This window comes from Embiotoca jacksoni, unplaced genomic scaffold (genome assembly GCF_022577435.1).
Source record: "Embiotoca jacksoni isolate LCO1_2020_lvr unplaced genomic scaffold, fEmbJac1.0.p SCAF_3, whole genome shotgun sequence".
Lineage (NCBI taxonomy): Eukaryota > Metazoa > Chordata > Actinopteri > Embiotocidae > Embiotoca > Embiotoca jacksoni.
The window spans coordinates 4,385,097-4,404,170 of record NW_027185381.1 but is presented as its reverse complement, the minus strand read 5'-3'; the positions used below and the strand labels follow the sequence as shown (position 1 = coordinate 4,404,170).

The window sequence follows — 19,074 nt, the reverse complement described above, 5'->3', positions numbered from 1 at the left end:
ACAGGAAAACGTGTAACTGTCATGCCTAGACAGGCCAAAGCGTGGCTATCTCACGTTTTTACGTGATGAAGGGTTGGTAACTGCATGACTACGGTAACTACGTAATACACTCAGTACTGTGTCTGAATGCATCCTATGACACACTGGAGCCGCTGCAGTTCTTCTGACTTACTTTTTTCAAACTGAAGTTGTTTAAATTAAACTTTTTTTTTCTCCCCTCTTCAGTCTCCAATCCACGCTATGAGCTAGCTTTTTTTTTTCCTCAACAGGCTACAGAGGAGATTCAAATTAAAATGCCAGTGTGGTGTTTTAATGTGTGCTGGTAAAAGGAAGCTTTTGCAAAATTAGCCAGTCATATTCAGTCTTGCAGTAAATTAAGGTTCACAGCTGCTCTTCTTAAACTCTGTCTATGCTGATTTTGGAGACAACTTCATGACTTTGATGATTTGTGATTTTGTAAGCATCACATCACAGCAGCTTGGGAAGGACTGCCGGTTAACATGTCGTATTTATTAGCTGCAATAGTCATTTTGTTGTCTGACAACAGAAACTGAAATGTGTAAATGAGAATAAGTACGTGATTAATTTTGCTGTGCTAAAACATAGTGATCACAGATAGCAGGGGAGGACTGCTAAAAATCTGAAGGCAGGGACCAAACATAATCCAAGTCTGCAACCAGCTGTTTTTCTTCAAGCTGCTGTCCTTTCAATTTTATGCATCTACATGATTCAAGAAAGCAAGTGAAATTCCAGAGCTCATTACATAAACATATCTAAATTTCCCCACTGTGGGATTACTAAAGTCTTATCCATCTATCTTATCTATCTATATCTCTGGTCAGACATGATTACCATTGTTAGGCTGGAATTTACAGTGCTAACATGAGGATTCATGACGTAATTGGTTGAGAAGTGTTGGGACAGACGTTGAAAGACGGGCTGTTAATCCACGGAGGCGGACTTCATACACAGTCCACAATCATTGGTCACTCGTTGGTTATGTCATGAGAATAAGAGAGCCATTCAGTCTACAAATACACTGAGCAGAGAGGCAGAGGTGGCCGTTGTCGCTGGGACGCAACCTGGGAGACGGTGTCTGGTATTAGATTACACCAGGAATCATTATGAACAGTCCCAGCACATCGGCAAGATGTATTTTGTCCATATGCATTATGTATTCTGCACAGCAGGGGTCTCCAACCTTTTTTTTCCTCTCAGAGCTAGGGTGTTATTTTCTGTATCTACAATTACACAGATGTTTCCTAAATGCAGACTTCAGTGCACGCAACTCAAGTGTGGCCAAATCGCTTTAAAAAGTGTCAAATGAAGCATTGTAATATAAGATTTACCAAAGAAAATCCAGTGTTTCCCCTCTGATTGGGACCACATGCCCCTCCTGACAGAAACACGTCTTGGCCAAAACATAGTATATGGCTGACCCATGTGTGACACAGAAGGGCACGTTGCAGGTCGCGTTTCTGTCCTCTGATCTCTGTGTGTTTCATGAAGGCTGGCGCTCAAACCTGCCCCCCCCCCCCCATTACACTGACACGGTGCGGAGCAGACACTGTTATACTGTATATTGTTGGAACCTTCTGCAATCTTCTCAGAACCAGTTCGTAGTCTACTGGTTTACAAGCAACGGGTTGAAGACCTCTGCTGTTCGGAGTTAGAGAGAAAGACTTGGAAAACAGTGGGAAGTTATTTATGCCCTCTAGGACCACAAACTGTTTATTTATTTGTTATATATATATATATATATATATATATATATATATATATATATATATATATATATATATATATATACATATATATAGTTCTGTTCATTAACAAAAGAGATTAAAAAAAAGTTTTGAATAGTGAGCTTTTAAATTTGGCCTTGGGGTTAGGATGCTGACAACTATACACGGCATCCCACTTCTGCATTAGAAATACTGGATGTCCATTTGTACAGCTCACTCTCTGAAATACAATATGCATTTTCCCCAAACTACTCCTTTAATCCCGAGGCTAACAGTGCAAACAGCTGAGCTCTCTCTCGTTGTTTCCTCTTCCTGCTTCGTTCAGCAGTTTGTAAAAAGCTGCATATTTGAAGAGAAGCCGCAGCAGGAGATGAGGTCCTCACATATTCATCACTTCACTCACCTACAGTATCTGCTCGTCCCCTCCGCAACCTCCCCACCTCCCTCCTCCACCAATGATCTGACTGTAAAGGGTTTCTCTTCCTGCAGCGCCACGGGGTCAGTAATGCTGCATCCTCCTTAAAAAAAGGCAACAACAAGCTATTATCCCCTCTTAATAAGTATCTGCTGTCAAATTGAATCAGGGTGGAATCTCCCTGACATCCCTCCCCTCCTCCCTCACCCGCTGCTCTCCCTAAATGTTTTCAACTGGGACGTTGCTACAAAGGCCTCATGCAGATGGCGTTATCGCAGCAAGCACTAACATTAACACAAGTGTCTCAATTAGCATCCTGACGCTCCTCTAAAAATAAGCACACGGGCGAGGAGCACACGGCTGAGTTGGCGATCAGCCCCCCGGCCGCCGTAGCCACGGAGCGCTGCCTCGTCCTGGATTTTCGCATTTCATACGTTAAAATTATGGGTAACCGCGTTGCCCCATGTTCAGAGAAGTGAAGCATAAAAAAAACAGAGAAGCTGCCCGAGTTTGATTTATGTCAGCATTTGATGTATGTGAGGGTTTAACCGAGCACGCTGTTCACAGATTCACACAGGAAAGCCCCAAACGCAGTGTGACACGAGTGTTTGCGCGTGCGTGTAGGCCTTAATAAGAATAAGCTCAATCAGGCACAAACTACACATGCTGCTGAGCCCGGATTCATCGGTGATGCACGTGTGCTGCAGCAGCGCTCAGAAGCTGCGCCGAGGAGATGTTCTCAAACGCTGCAGATTCGTCATATTTAGCTCCGTACTGAGTTGCACCAGTTGGAGGTTTGACCAACAGCCAAAAGACAAAAAACTAAAGAGATTCAATTTGCAATGAGATAAAAACAGAAACCAGTAGCAACGCCTCAGAGAAGCTGGAGCCAGATATCATTTGGGAGCATGTATTCACAAATTAACTGATAATTGCCGGCTTGATGTTACAGCAGTAATGGGAACATTTTAGAGACGGTAAACGAGTCTGTTCATGTCTACAAATGATTCAAACCCCAAAAACATTTGCACATTAAACACATCTGCAAAGGAATAATGCTCGTGATCTGCTTATTGTTTGTGTTTTGTGGCAGCAGTCATGGCTTTCCTGACACCGAGAGGCCCAAAGTCCGCAAGAGCAAGTTCATCTGACTTAGAGCTACAGCACCTGAACACTGTCCCTGCTACCAAGTAATTAGCATCGCCCATTACCCGCATATTCCACTGAAGACGTGTCCGTCGCGATTTTGTTCCGTCCTCTGCGCGGCTTTATATTCCACCGCGTTTTGTCTGCCCATTTTATCTTTAATCATTGTCATTAAAAACATGAATCCTCCTATTTATTGTGTAACTATTTCACATACCGTGTCTGTAGCAGAAGGAGAATGCATTTCTTGTCCAAATTGAAAGACCGCTGGGGTAGATGGTGATGTAATGACGTTTTTTACGACTGGGAGTTTGCACATGGGCTTTTTATTGTGAAAATTTGCGTCAGAAATAGATTCGCTACACATCTTTAGCGGAGCAGTGTCGGAGACGGAACGCGTTGGACACGGACCCAGTGGAAAACAGCCTTTACTCTCTCATCTGTCCTGGCTTCCATTCACCTGGAAACACTCTCCCTATCAGCCAATAGAACTTAGTAAGGACAGGCGCTGAGCAAGACAGGATCAATTTCAAATGTTGCATTCAGGTCGGGGTCTTCTGCAAAATCTTAAAGCAATGCAAGTGTGAGCTTCTACAGTATATGAGCATTGCAGCTCGGGGTCACATGAAGTGAATGGTGACTACTTTTGTCATTCAGAACTCATCCTGAACTCATTGATTCTTTCTTTTCTCTACACACTGCATTTCACATTTCTAAATCATGTTTTGAAACCTTCTAACTAGCATTAACGAGCCCAAACCAAAGCCATTTATCCCCAGTGTTCCACAGCCTTTGCTCTACAACGACATCATGTTGCCTTCCTTTGCTCCAAGACAGAAGAGTCATAATGTCTTTGGAAAATAGAGCTCTTTGTAATGTAAAAGATAAAACAATCTATTGGCTTAAAGGCTCAGAGGGGATATTCTGGCTTCAAAGTTCAATTCTGTAGGACTTACTGTAGTTAAAGCCAAAAACCTTTATTTTTGAATTTTGACTTCCGAGATCATGTTGAATATGTCACCAAATCTGCTTTTTATCATCTCAAAAAAAGCCATTTCTGTCTTGGAGTGAAACAGAGACTAATCCATTCTGTCACACCCATTTGTCTAGACTATTTTAAATTGTCTGTTTTCTGGTCGACCCAGACAAGTTGTAAATCAGTTACTGAGCAGGACCAGGAGGAGAGAACACATTACACCTACAGTATTATCAAGTCCTCACATTAGTTGGCTGTCAGTTTCTGTATAGATTTTTCAGGCACAACCACCTTTAAATCAAGCTGCAGTGTTTATATGCTACGATATTGTTTAACATAATACAATAGTACTGTTTATTTTGCAAGTTCTTTAATTCTATAAAGTTTGATCCACAGATTTACATTACTTTTCTGGAAATTTGGCCAGGCAACAACAACACTAAAGCAAGTTTGACACAATTAATACAGACTCGATGTTCAAAGTGATGGATTACACAACTAATATGAGGTTTTTGTCCATAACTGATACCCACACTGTGCCTCATAAAGGAGATGTATGCAGGAACACATAAACACATTATTTCCTGAATCCGCTTCAATGCCCTGAATTCGACCGTACCCTGAAGTACGATTTCTCCTATGGACTTTAATCTGGAAGATGACTGATTAATCATCCTGTTTGTGACATTTCCTGTTTTCTGGCCTCATTTGCTTTAATTCACGAAGTAACAAACTGCTTAATGTTAAAAAAAAAATAATAATATATATATATATATATATATGACTTGCAGCCTTCAATTTAGCTTTCACTGAGCAAAGATTTACTTTTTCGACCCTGCGGGTGAAATTTACCGCTGATTCAATCTTTAATGCCTCTCCTCCTCCTGCAGAAATAACATCCAGCAGCTCCTCACATCCATCACGCCCAGCCCAGAACTATGAGTCCCTGAGAGCTTGACACATCAGCCACAAAATCTGCTCCATCTCCTCGTTTCTCTGTTTTATATTTGTGTCTCGCATTTCGCTGCGCGGTGGAGGTAGATAGGAAAATTAGAATTATTCAAATGCAATGTCCCGTCCCCAGTTGGCGCCTGGGAAGGAGGGAAACGAGGGGAGTTCTCCTGTCGGGAGAGACATATCTGGGGTAAAAGGGAAGATCTCCCGTCGGAAGTATTACAATTTACAGCAGGATTACAGTGAAGTGGAAGGCAAATATAACAGAGGAGAGGGAATACGTTTTTCAGTTTTTTCCCATACAGTAGGATGAGTTTTTTTTTCACTGATTTTAGTGAGATTCAGCATCATAATCCCTGACACTCCAGGGGAAGACTGCCAACCCAAAGCAGCCTGGAATTCAAGTGGATCCAAATCAATACTCTATATTTACACCAAATGTTTGTCATTCAGCAAATCACTCAATTAAACAAAAACACAACATGTTAATATGCATTGTTTGTGGTTGGCTAACAAGTAAAACAGTGAATGTATTTTGTGTTTCATTCTGTATTTGTATGAACAGAAAGCAAAAGCATTCCTCCTGAAAGTTGTTGATATGTTTTAGTCAGTTGACCAACAGGCTAGCATGGATGGAAGAAGGTCAATACAGTCTTAATCTAAATCTGTACACTGTGCTGAAATGGTGTACATTCCCAAATGAATTTGTTTCCTTAATGGACACGGGTTACACAGCCCATTAACAGGTGGTCTGTTGCCATTAAAAACCAATACTCCTGCGTGGATGTTTCATATTGAAAGCACTTCAGAAGTTCAAAGAGAATAATCCTCCCCATTCCTGGCAGGCTTTTACTGTGAACAAATTTAACAGAGGGCTGAGTATCTTCACAGCGTTAAAAAAAAAAAAAAAAAAAAAAAAGTCAGTAAAAATGTACAGTAGATTGGAATAAACAAGAAAACAATATCAATAATGTTGTGGCTAAAAAGAGAAAGTGTTTTCAGCAGAGTAGTGAGACATGAATGTTTCATTGATGTAATCGATGCTGAGGGAATGTATTTTACTGAATTTATCAAACAAATTAAAATGGCAAAAGATCAGAAAATGGGGAGAAATATACAAATTAAACTCAATAAATTCATTAAAATGTTAAGGCCTGTCTCCAATTTAAACATGTTTAAAATAAGACTGGTTCTTTCTTTAGTTGTTCATTAATGTTTCAAGTAATATTTAAGAATTTTTCATGTAAAAATTTGAATGAAAGTGAACAAAATAAGCAAAATATATTGAAAACCTGTTTTCCTGTTAAGTGAACTTACCTATTGTGTCTTCTAAAAAAAAATATTGACACAAATGGTAAAAGAAAGTGTAAAGAGTAATTCAAAGTGAAATCCATTAAATCCAAGTTAACTGGTGGTTCATTGAGATTTTTTTGTTTTCTCTTACTGTTCCTTTCAGTGTGTCCTTAGTCCTTTTTTCTTTCATCACTCTGAGATCTATGAGGGAGTTAGTTGGGGTATGATAGAATTGTGTATTTGAAAAGAAAAGCACTAGTAACCTTCAGCTCCAGCCTCCAGAGTGATGAAGCGGAAGAGTGCATCTGGAATGTGTGTTTTAATTGTCTGCTTTAAATAAAATAAATTCTCCTCACTGAGTAATAAAAAGGAAGCCAACCTTGGCCATAAACTCCACAACGCTCCGAAGTGAGAGAGGCAAAACTAAGCTCTGCCAAAGCTTTCATGAAACCTACAGATGGTTGTTATCCAACCAGAGAGAAAATGTTCATGTCACATGTTTGAACGAGAAGGGACAGGACACAAGCAGAAGGGAGTGAAAACCAAATGAATCATAAATGAACCTTTTCACTGCTGCTACTAATGCATCATATGAACAAATGTGGAATTCCTAAAGGCAATATTATATTTAGGGGGACCAATCTTATAATATTACATTTGAAATTGAAACTCATCCCAGACCATCTCAGTTGGGTTTAGGTCAAGTGATCATGAAGACCAGGTCATCTGGTGCAGCACTGCATCACTCCTCTTCAAACAGCCCCTATAGGCCTGGGACACACTGGATGTGAGGCGTGTGTGTTACCTGGTACTGCGTGAGATGCGTGACTCATGCGTGATTTCATGTACAATATGATCACAGCAAAAAACCCGTGTAGGCCCTAATTATATCATGACGACACTTTACCAGGTGAAGGTGTGTTTCGGCTCATTGTCAAAAAATCAAACAATGTTCCCACAAAGGACGAACCAGATGTGATGTCGTGTCACTGCAGAATGTGTGGTAGCCATGCTGGTAAAGTGGAGACTTGCATTATTATTAATCTTGGGAGAACAATGTTATTATTATGGATACAAATGATAGGCAGAGATAAGACACACTGCTATACGCCACAATTATCTTTTAACACCATCAATCACCAGACAATCCACTGTTTCCCCGAAAGGATGAAAACCGAAACGGAAAACAGTCCCTCATATTTTATGTGTCATGCATGTAGAGGTGTAAAATTAACATCTAAGAAATCATAAAGAGGAGTGTGAGATTTGTTATTCTGCAGCTGCGTGTAAAGTTTTTGTAATTATCCAAAACAGACAGCTCATCAGACTGCAGCGGCTCCAACTGAGCTGAGAATAATGAATCTGGAAAAAGAATGAAAGCCAGCAGCCACATTGAGTGTTCAATAATGAGCATGAGTATTCCCTGACGACGGCATCAGCATCGGCACTTCCTGCTGACAAAGGCCCCCACCCGCTGTGGAGTCAATCATGATAGGCGGACCTCGGACTGTGAAGATGAGGAAGAAAAGAAAATGAAACAAAAGATGGACAGAAGGAATGAATGAAAGGTTAATGAGGAAGTGATGAGTCGTCCTTGTTGGTTGTTTGTTAGATGGAGGAAAAACAGCAGCTGGACACATCAAAATTTGGAGGAAAAAAAAACAGGTATGAAGGTTGGGATGACTAACAGTGGTTTTTAACATCTTTTTTTTCCATATTCACTGTCCCTTTTTTCAATGTCATTAATTGATCAAATTTTACTCTCAATGAGCTGGTAAAAACATGTGGAAATTAAATCACACATCTCAAAAAAGAGTGAATGACACCATAATGACCAGAGGAAATAATGTATTGAGTTGGTGTTTAATGAGAGATGTTTAATATGGAGTCTATGGAAGCAGTGACTTCTTGGAGCCAACCCCTAGCGGATATTAGACAGCATTTGTACCTGGATTGAAGACTGAGGTAAATAGTAAGCACTTACAGTGCATCCGGAAAGTATTCACAGCGCTTCACTTTTTACACATTTTGTTATGTTACAGCCTTATTCCAAAATGGATTAAATTCATTTTTTTTCCTCAAAATTCTACACGCAATATCCCATAATGACAAAGTGAAAATAGTTTGTTTAAAATTTTTGCAAATCTATTAAAAATAAAGAACGGAAATATAACACGTACATAAGTATTCACAGCCTTTGCTCAATACTTTGTTGAAGCACCTTTGGCAGCAATTACAGCCTCAGGTCTTTTTGAGTATGATGCTACAAGCTTAGCACCTATTCTTGGGCAGTTTCTCCCATTCTTCTTTGCAGGACCTCTCAAGCTCTATCAGGTTGGATGGGAGCGTCGGTGCACAGCCATTTTCAGATCTCTCCAGAGATGTTCAATCGGGTTCAAGTCTGGGCTCTGCCTGGGCCTCTCAAAGACATTCACAGAGTTGTCCCGAAGCCATTCCTTTGTTATCTTGGTTGTGTGCTTCGGGTCGTTGTCCTGTTGGAAGATGAACCTTCGCCCCAGTCTGAGGTCCAGAGTGCTCGGGAGAAGGTTTTCATCAAGGATGTCTCTGTACATTGCTGCATTCATCTTTCCCTCCATCCTGACTAGTCTCCCAGTTCCTGCCGCTGAAAAACATCCCCACAGCATGATGCTGCCACCACCATGCTTCACTGTCGGGATGGTATTGGCCAGGTGATGAGCGGTGCCTGGTTTCCTCCAAACATGACGCTTGGCATTCAGGCCAAAGAGTTCAATCTTTGTTTCATCAGATCAGAGAATTTAGTTTCTCATGGTCTGACAGTCCTTCAGGTGCCTTTTGGTAAACTCCAGGCGGGCTGTCATGAGCCTTTAACTGAGGAGTGGCTTCCATCTGGCCACTCTACCATACAGGCCTGCTTGGTGGAGTGCTGCAGAGATGGTTGTCCTTCTGGAAGGTTCTCCTCTCTTCACAGAGCAACGTTGGAGCTCTGCCAGAGTGACCATCGGGTTCTTGGTCACCTCCCTGACTAAGGCCCTTCTCCCCTGATCGCTCAGTTTGGCCGGGCGGCCGACTCTAGGAAGAGTCCTGGTGGTTCCAAACTTCTTCCATTTACGGATGATGGAGGCCACTGTGCTCATTGGGACCTTCAATGCTGCAGACATTTTTCTGTACCCTTCCCCAGATCTGTGCCTCGATACAATCCTGTCTCGGAGGTCTACAGACAATTCCTTTGACTTCATGGCTTGTTTTGTGCTCTGACATGCACTATCAACTGTGGGACCTTATATAGACGGTGTGTGTCTTTCCAAATCATGTCCAATCAACTGAATTTACCACAGGTGGACTCCAATCAAGTTGTAGAAACATCTCAAGGATGATCAGTGGAAACAAGATGCATCTGAGCTCAATTTTGAGTGTAATGACAAAGGCTGTGAATACTTATGTACATGTGATTTTTTTCATTTTTGATTTTTAATAGATTTGCAAAAATTCCCCCAAAAATTATTTCACATTGTCATTATGGGGTATTGTGTGTAGAATTTTGAGGGAAAAAATGAATTTAATCCATTTTGGAATAAGGCTGTAATATAACAAAATGTGGAAAAAGTGAAGCGCTGTGAATACTTTCCAGATGCACTGTATGTAGCACTTTACCACCTTAGCGGTCTCAAAGCACTTAAAACTGTTTCCCATTCACACACGAATGGAGCTGCCGTGCAAGGTGCTGGCTTGCCATCAGGAGCAATTCGTCGGTTAATGTCTTGCCCGAGGACATCTTGGCATGTGAACGGGAGGAACCGGGTATCAAACCACCAACCTTTCAATTGAGGCCTAGAGGTTTCAAACAAATTTCATCTACACTTTAAGACCTTCAGAGAGCTTCATGAGACTAATTCTAGGTTCCAAATGACACACTTCCCGTAGTATACTAATAGTGCTAATAGGGCACTTTACACAAAGGGACCTTGTGCAGTGCAGGAATTTTGACATGGTAGTGTTGTTTCAAATCGCACACTGCTGTTCTGCACTTACAGGAAAACCTCTGCATGCGAACACATCACCCAGCAAAATATCCGCAGCTTTAAATATTTTACCTGTATGTTGAGCCCTCTGTTTAAAACACAGTAAACACAATGAATCTTCTGTCCACCAGCAATAGCAGTGGAAACGAAACACTTTTGTGTGGTGTTCAGGAATAGCTGCAGCTTCTTTATGTCGGTGGCCCCGCCCCCTTCCTCTACGTAGCCAAGATGCCGACCGTTTAGGGTGGAAACCTGGTACTTGCAGTGTACTGATGTTTCTGTACTTGACAGTGTGAACGCACTTATGTACTCAACATAGTGAGTGTTAGCACACAAGTATACCATTTGGAACACAGCCTGTTTTGGCCACACAAAATACAATTTTGGATTAGCATAGCAGTTCTGAACTTCTTGTGTTCGTGCTTAGTTTAAGTTGAAAGCTAAACTCATTCATGTAAAGACTAAAATACTGGTTCGATTTGAAAGTTGGACAATGAAATGTATCCACTCATCCCCTTAAAAACCTGATGCTGACCTCTTTGTTTAGACTTGCAAGGCTACTTGATGAACTACTTTCACCGGCAAGGTAAGTGGAGGCATGTTAGTCAATCACAATCAAGCGGCAACCAACTGTGATGTTACCAGTTGGTTTGTGAACTGTTTTGAAGCCCTGTGTTTGGCCGCCGCCATGTTGTTTTTTTTGGAGCAAGAAGTAACCACATTTGGACAAATTGTGGAGGAGAGAGCAGTGGGTCTGATGCACTCTGATTTTAAAACCTGAGGACACCACACCCGCCCACCCAGATCAGAAGCCTGACTGCACCGCAGGCCTTGTCAATCAAAACAAATACGCCCCCAAATACAGTGCTTTTGAAGCCTAATATCGAATTAATTATGGGATTATTTTCAGATTCACCCAACACACTGATTAGAAAGAGTGAATGACACCATAATGACCAGAGGAAATAATGTATTGAGTTGGTGTTTAATGAGAGATGTTTAATATGGAGTCTATGGAAGCAGTGACTTCTTGGAGCCAACCCCTAGCGGTCTTCGCGGTATTGCAGTTTAAAGTACTTCCACAATGACTTCACTTTTCAGACCTGGAAGCTACGTCTACTTTTATATGCAGTCTGTGGTCACAATATGTTCATCTAGCTGAGCAGACAAAAAAGCTAACACAGCTGACGTAGAAAACCCCAGTGTGACGACTATGACTGCAAAACATTGTTGAGAATAAAAGTTTACAGAAAACTTTTTACCAAACATCAATAAGCTTCATGTTATAAAATCATTTATTAATTTCTTATTAAGTTAGCAGAGGCCATCTTTATTTCAGGTGAGATGTGACATCTTCAATACTGCCTTCAATTCCAATCCAAAAACAGATCAGATGTGAATAAATGAATAAATGTTTCATAAACTTCTTCGGTGATATTATTTTTTTTTAACATGTTTTTATTGCCTGACTGAGGACATCTGCATGATCAAAGTTGAAAAAGGGGAAACTCTGAGGTGCACATGCTTCATGTGAGACCAAAAAAATCTGAAACACCAAGTTCAGCTACTGTACTAATTGTATTGTGCAAGCTTCCATCTGTTGATGAGTGACTCATTGGCTCCTGGGAACCCTTAACCAATAACTTCCTTTCAAAACACACAATCAAATAACAAATGTATCTATAAATATCTTTTTGTTTTTTATTTTAATTTTTTTACCCTTTTACTGCTTTCTTGCATTTGCAAAGCACTGTGACATTTGCTCTGTGAAATACTTACTTACTGATTTACATGTCCAATGAGGGCATTCAGCTAGAACAGAACCTTTAACAAAGAACCTCCACATTCAGATTTCCTGGCTTCTTGTGCTGCAGCCGACCTGTGTGTTTACTGTAGATGTGTCCCTAGCAACCACTGCATTGTCAGAGCGCAACAATAATTCCCTGCAAGAATGGGAGTATGGGCACACACTTAGGTGCACATTCATTGTTGTGACCTTGAAATGAACTGAAGAGAACTGAAGTCTTGGAGTTGTGGTAATTTTAACAGTGGAATGTTGATGCAGATGGAGTGCTGACACTGTGATCGGCCCTGTCTGCTGGTGTGTGCTGTGTCAGTCACTTGTCCACCCAGGTTGCTTTAGTATATGCCAGGGGAGTTGATTGCATATACCTTATCTGGAGCACCTGAGTTCAGAGGCTCAACAGGATATAAAAAAATGTCCCAGCGTGGCTCTCTGTCATCCCTGCCAGTGCCTGCACCTTCTTGGTTTTGTTTAGATTTAGGTTTTTTTTTTTTTTACTCCACAACACTTTATCCACAGGAACACAACTGATGTCACCTACTAACACACGCCGCAACCAAAAGCTTCCATGCTGCTACTTTTCTGTACTACGATAAACAGCATGTACTTATTGGCATTTTGTGTCCTTACCCATTTTTGTCATGGCCTAATGGCTGGACTGTGGCTGGCTCATCTATTTTTTTATGTTCCTATTTGTGTTGCACACATCTAGTTAAAACATTTGTCGATTTTGTATTTCTCTGCCATTTGGCTACGAGTTTACGTGTTTTCACATAGCAGAAGTTCTTACCGTTGAAGTTGACAGCACGGATATGGGCCAGCAGCTCCTTGCCGTCAATGTTGGCCATGCGTGGGCACAGGCCGGGGTATCCGGCGCAGAGCTCGCGGTGCATGTGGTGCAGAGCGTGGGCCATGGCGTAAACAGCATCCATCACAAACTGCACCTTCCCCTCCTGCTCGTAGGTGGAGTCACGGCCAACTTTCTCCAAACCTAGAACAGAAAAAGGATTTATCACTCAAATGGTCAAAGACGTCCACCATGGGAGATCACAGGTTCATTCAACCACCGTTCAACAAGTAGAAGATCCACCATGAACCTTCTCAAAATTCTCATCTGCTGTTTCCAAAAACCTGAAGGAAATCTCAATTTTAACTTTAAAAGACAGAACAAATACAAAAATCTGAACATCTACAGTTCAGTGTCAACTGGGCAACCCGATCTCCTGAAGAAGATGATGTGATGTGATTTAAAATGAACAGAACAGCTTCGGAGTCTGTGGTGACTTTTGGATGGTTGCAACAGTCATCAGTAAACTCATAGGTTCTGTTTTTTAAAGAATGAATACTTTCTGTTCCTGAAGTTTATATTCAAAGGTAAATGGGACATGGAATTTACAATGATGACCACATTTGCAATTTCTTTTTAAAAAGGAACACATCTTGTAATTATTAAAACGTTCTTTCAATCTTGATTGCAATAACAAGAAACTTAAGAAATATTAGAAATTATCATCTATAAGCTCTGCTGAGGCAACAATGAAAGATAAGACTAAGCATTTAGACAGTAAAGCAAAACCAATGAGACCAGTTAAACTAACTATTTAAACTTAAATATTTCTGTGAGCCTCTTTCCGCCTTTTTGTGTACTTTTCTCTTCCCCTCCAAAGGTTGCTGAGCTCGTCCTTGCCGCCAGGCAAAAAGTAACTCACAAAAGGTTATGGGAATGTTAAATGAGACACGTTTCCCATAACAAACCCATTAACATAAAAAAAAATGCACTTGTCATCATCTCATTAGCTGTGATTAAATAACCGAGTGGAGAAGACATCGTCATCTTTTATTTGAAACTTTCGCACAGTCCTTCCTAAAATGTTCACTGAGTGATTAGAGTTATTAGAGCCATGGAGCGCTGCGATCATGCCGCCGGCTGGAAAACTGAAATGAAAGAGAGGAGGTGGAAACTAACTGCTGGACTGGACCCTCCATCAACAGACAAGACTTCTCTGAATTAATAGGAGCTTAGAAATGAAATCCAATTTAATTCTAATAGCAGGCAGGCAGCAGAAGATCTGTCCGAGGGGAGACATTTGCTTGAGCAGTAAAGACTGATTACACGTCTGTATGGCAGTAATGAATGAGCTTCGACCGGCGAGCGGAGAGCACAGGATGTCAAATAACCGAGGCAGACAGGAGATGTACAGCTGAGTGCTGATGATTGCCGCTCGCTGCAGATGATGAGGGTGTTTTTAATATTTAAAGAATACATATGTTTGATCCTGTAAATTTAAATGATGTCTGAATGGAGCGTTTTGAATTTACAAAAAGGTTCTTGACGTCCAATCTCACTCAGCCTCAGAGAGATTGGAAGAAGGTCATTGGTGAATACTCAAATCAGTTGGATTATGCTATGTATGCTGTAATTGTCATTTTTCTTCTTTTAATGAGCATGTTTTTGGGAGCATGTGGGGGATTTGTAGCTACATTTAACATTTATGTCTGTTGAAGATGTAACTTATTCAATCAATCAATATTTAAACATGTGACAATAAGAGAGACATTGCTCATAGTGATGACATGATCAGCTGACTATGCATCTCTACTCAAAACTGCATCTTGGTTGTGGAAACACATGTAAATAAACTAAGTTTCTGTTCCCTGATAAAACATTTCTGAGTTGGAAAAGCACCTACTGTTAAAACAATCAAGACTGTTCATCCAGCGGTGCCCTGGTAGCCTTCTAGTTTAGATGCATACTGCATAAAAACACTCTTCTCTAATTTCAGTGTGGGACCTTTGCTGCAAACGCTGCTATGTTTGACTGTCAAATATATATATATATATATATATATATATATATATATATATATATATATATATATATATATATATATATTTTAAGTATGGTAAATCCACTGTTGATTATAAATGTCCAAAGTAATTCCATGATAACCATTAGATATGTTTGGTTTTGGACCGAGGATAGCTCTAAAGGGGAGGTCTTGGGGTCGACCTGCAGCTGTTGAGATATGAGACATAAGACATGTTGAGTGACTGACACTGATAATCCTGCAGAGCAAGATGGTAAGTGGAAAGTGTGGAATCTGCTTCAAGACAGCTGCTTCATTTGCAGAAAATTCCAGTTATTTAACAGCCTCTCCCTCTAAAGATGTTATCGGGCTAAAATAAATGGATTATGAATTAATCATCATCTCCAGAAACTTCATGAATGAACATTATTTTCAGAGCGGGAGGTGAGCGGCGTGTTAGGCCAGGTGGTGACTGGCCACTCTGCCATTTGCCTCCTTATTTACTAAATTAGCCTTATTGACCAATGATGATGATGATGATGATGATGATGATGATGCTGATGCTGATGCTGATGATGGTGTCGATGGCGAAGCTATCTGACCGATGAGAGGCGGCAGCTAGACAGACAGCTTCATCACAGCTGTTGGCATTTCAATTACACATCACTTAGAGGGTAAATTTAATTCCTTCTCAACACGATGGAGGTGTTTGTGCCCCCCACCCCACACCCACCCTAACCTCCCACTCGCAGGCATCCTTCTGTTTCAATTAGATTTGGAAATTAGATAAACAGCAAACTAATTACAGAGGTTAGGGGAATGGGAGTTCAGGGAAAACGCGGCGAGCTGGGGGCGTCTCGCACGCCTCAATATATTTACATTAACAGAGTTATTTTCGTTGGCTTTGTTGTTTATCAGGCAGAGTCAGTCTCAGCGAGATTTATCAGCAGAGGATTAATAATGTTTGCTCACAATGCTGATTTTGACTATGAGTAATAAAAATATGACAGACACGTCTGAGAGCTGCTCAAACATTCATGAATTTGTCCTGCCTCCACGTCAGCACTGAAGACTTCTTTACTTTATTATAAAACCATGTCATTCATTTTCTGCTTATCTCTGTTTTTTTTTAAGTGATTTGCATGAAACAGAACGAACGGCATGTCATACAGAAACAAAATAAAATTGAATCACAGCATGAACAGAAAGTTACTTAAATCTTAACAGTCATTCAAATGTCCATCAACATGGAATATTTCCCCTGTCCGTGACATTTCAGGTTTATTATTCATAATATTTCCTGTTTATTTAAAGGTTTCTACCCAATGCAATAAAATACACAAAAATAGAAAAAGGTGAGAAAAGTTTGAATCAGAAGAAGTGAGTCTCGAGCCTTAGCTATGAAGTGCAGATTCAAGGCCAAAAATATTCCAGTTCAAGACCAGTCAACACTGTTGGTTAATCCAAAACCGAACCATAAATAGCAAGTCAAAACCAAAACGTCTTATTACAAGTAAAGGCCAACATTTCAAAACAAGTAAAGCCTGGGAAAGCCTGGTCGTCTCAGGATATTTGTTCATTTGTTCGTTAATTTTGTTGTCCATGTCAACAGGTTACGGCAGCCACGTCCTGCCTCGCTGCTACGACGTCTTCTCTAGCGTGTCAGCATCTTGTGTCTATTTTTCACATATGTTCTCAGGAAAAATATACGGTTAAATAAAATGTCATTGCATGTATGTTTTATAATAATAGCAGAAACTTAGTGCAGGCTACTATTATACTATGTTAATAATTCAACAGATAAAGGGCAGTGTTTATCCGACGGGCTTGCTCTTTCTATCTGTGTGTGTTGCTCTGAACGAGGGTAGACAAAAATCACATTAACTGCTTTTTGGTTGCACTTCTTCAATCATTGGACCTCAAACATTCAATTACTAGCCATTATTTCAGGGAAACTCAGTATGAAAAAAAAAAGAAAAGGGCAGGAAACACACTGCGAGCTCCAAGCAGTACAGCGAGGCAGCCGTCAAGTCCCAGGTGTCACAACACCAACATTTCCCAAGACAAGACCAACAACTTGACACAAGAAGTCAAGACTGAGTCCAGAGTCTAAGTCAAGAGCGACAAGTTCCAAATCAAGACAATTATGTCAAGTCAAATCAGGTCTATTAAAGAATGGGTTTCCATGTGAAAGGCTTTAGTGTTTCAGCTTAATGAACAGATCTCATTATTGAGACTGAACAAAAACGCTGGGTGCTTCCAATGACACATTTTTAGGGGTTAAAGGTCAAAAGAGAAAGATTATTTTCTGTTGGCCAAAAAAAATACATGATAAATATTTTTTTTATAAAACAGCCGCTGTGCTTTGTGGCTTCTCATCCCTTCATAATAATGTCAGAGCGAGAAGATGAAAGCTGCTCACAGTTACAAAAAACATTCCTGAGAGCGGCTAAACTCTAAACAGCTGCTCGATCTCCGATATGGAGGCAGCTTTGTCCCCTCAGAGATCATTGCTGCTTACAAACAGAAGAAAGAAAGACACTCAACCTTTGTCTGCATCACGTCTTCATCTGCCGATGTTCCTGGCATAACAAACTGCAGGACAAGCACACAGAACGCACGCACAAGGAAACACAAGTTTCAAATGCAATTCTGGCTCTCCTATCTGCTAACACATTGTTAAACAAAGCAGGAGCATAGAATTAAGTCTGTTTTCTGGTGGAACTGTGTTTGTTGAGTCTCTAGGTGGGAAGTTGGAAAACAAGGTATCCACTAAATAACAGAAACTCGTCCTCCTCTCCTTACTGCCAAGAGAACTGTGACACAGTAAAACACCCTCATCCTGTTTCATTAAAGAACGACTGAAATCTTCATTACAGCCCCACAAACAAACTGATCCATCTCCATGACATCATCTAGTGGTTTGTGAACTGCTGTTTTGAAGCATTAAGTCCAGGATTTGGGGTGAGACACGCAATGTAACTTAGTGTTATGTATTCTTTTTGTTGAATAAAACTCAACGTGAGTTCACTTTATAGCGTTCACACTCCGCAAACAGCAAGGACAGGAAATATATAATTTAGACTCTAAACGTAAACTTCTATCCATTGTGTTATTGTTGGGTTATTCTTTTCCGTTTGTCACTTTCTTTTCTGACCTTCAGCCAATCTTCCTCCCTCCTTCTTACATGACTCACTCAGCGCTCCTGTTGGTGGTGAAGTTTCCAGTTCAGCCATCATGTCCGCTGTGGTCATCTTTCTTTTTGATTGGTTTTTGGTTATTAATGGCTGTGAAATGACTTAATTCCACCTCCCACTGCTGCAGAGTGTGTCATATGTGTCTTTGCTTTTGCACTGGGGTGTCTGTTCACACATTCTTTCTTGGGGACATGTGATGGCATCTCTCGGCTGGCACGTTTACCATTAAAGAAAAAAAAAAGATGATTCTGTGACCGAAACAATAATAACAGGTTTGGTGAATTATTATGATTATTATTATCATTATTGTTTTGTATTATTATCATTATCATTAATATTTTCTTGGGGAAAAAACAAATCTTTTTTTTCTTTTTCTACAAATAGTTTAGGTTTGAATGTCATTTCTATATTATATTAGTGACAGGAAATAAAAGTATGGGAAATGAGGTCTGTATATCCTGTAGTAAGTTTTAAGTTAGATTACAGTTTCTAATGAACTTCAGTCATCTTGATTTACACGGAGAACATTTGGTGATGCTGAGTAACACTGACGGTGACTGCTGAACTGGCTCAGATGCTGTGGCAAAAAGGACACGGGACATTCAAGCAAACAATGGCTGACTTTGTCTTCCATATGCAATTCTGCTGTTTACCTGGTGATGGTAGAAACGGGAGATTAAATGATTGCCTTTGTGATAACTTTTGAGAGAGTTTATTGTTTTTTCTAATGCAGTAC

At 40.4% G+C, this 19,074-nt stretch overlaps 1 protein-coding gene across 1 annotated transcript in view; it reads right to left on the bottom strand.

The window, feature by feature from the left end:
* The window catches only part of LOC138206115 (metabotropic glutamate receptor 8-like), a 163,584-nt gene that overhangs the window by 28,425 nt on the left and 116,085 nt on the right, over positions 1–19,074 (bottom strand). The window contains exon 7 of the mRNA XM_069162617.1: positions 13,125–13,325. Coding sequence (XP_069018718.1) covers positions 13,125–13,325 — 201 coding nt within the window. The remainder of the gene's footprint in view (positions 1–13,124; positions 13,326–19,074) is intronic.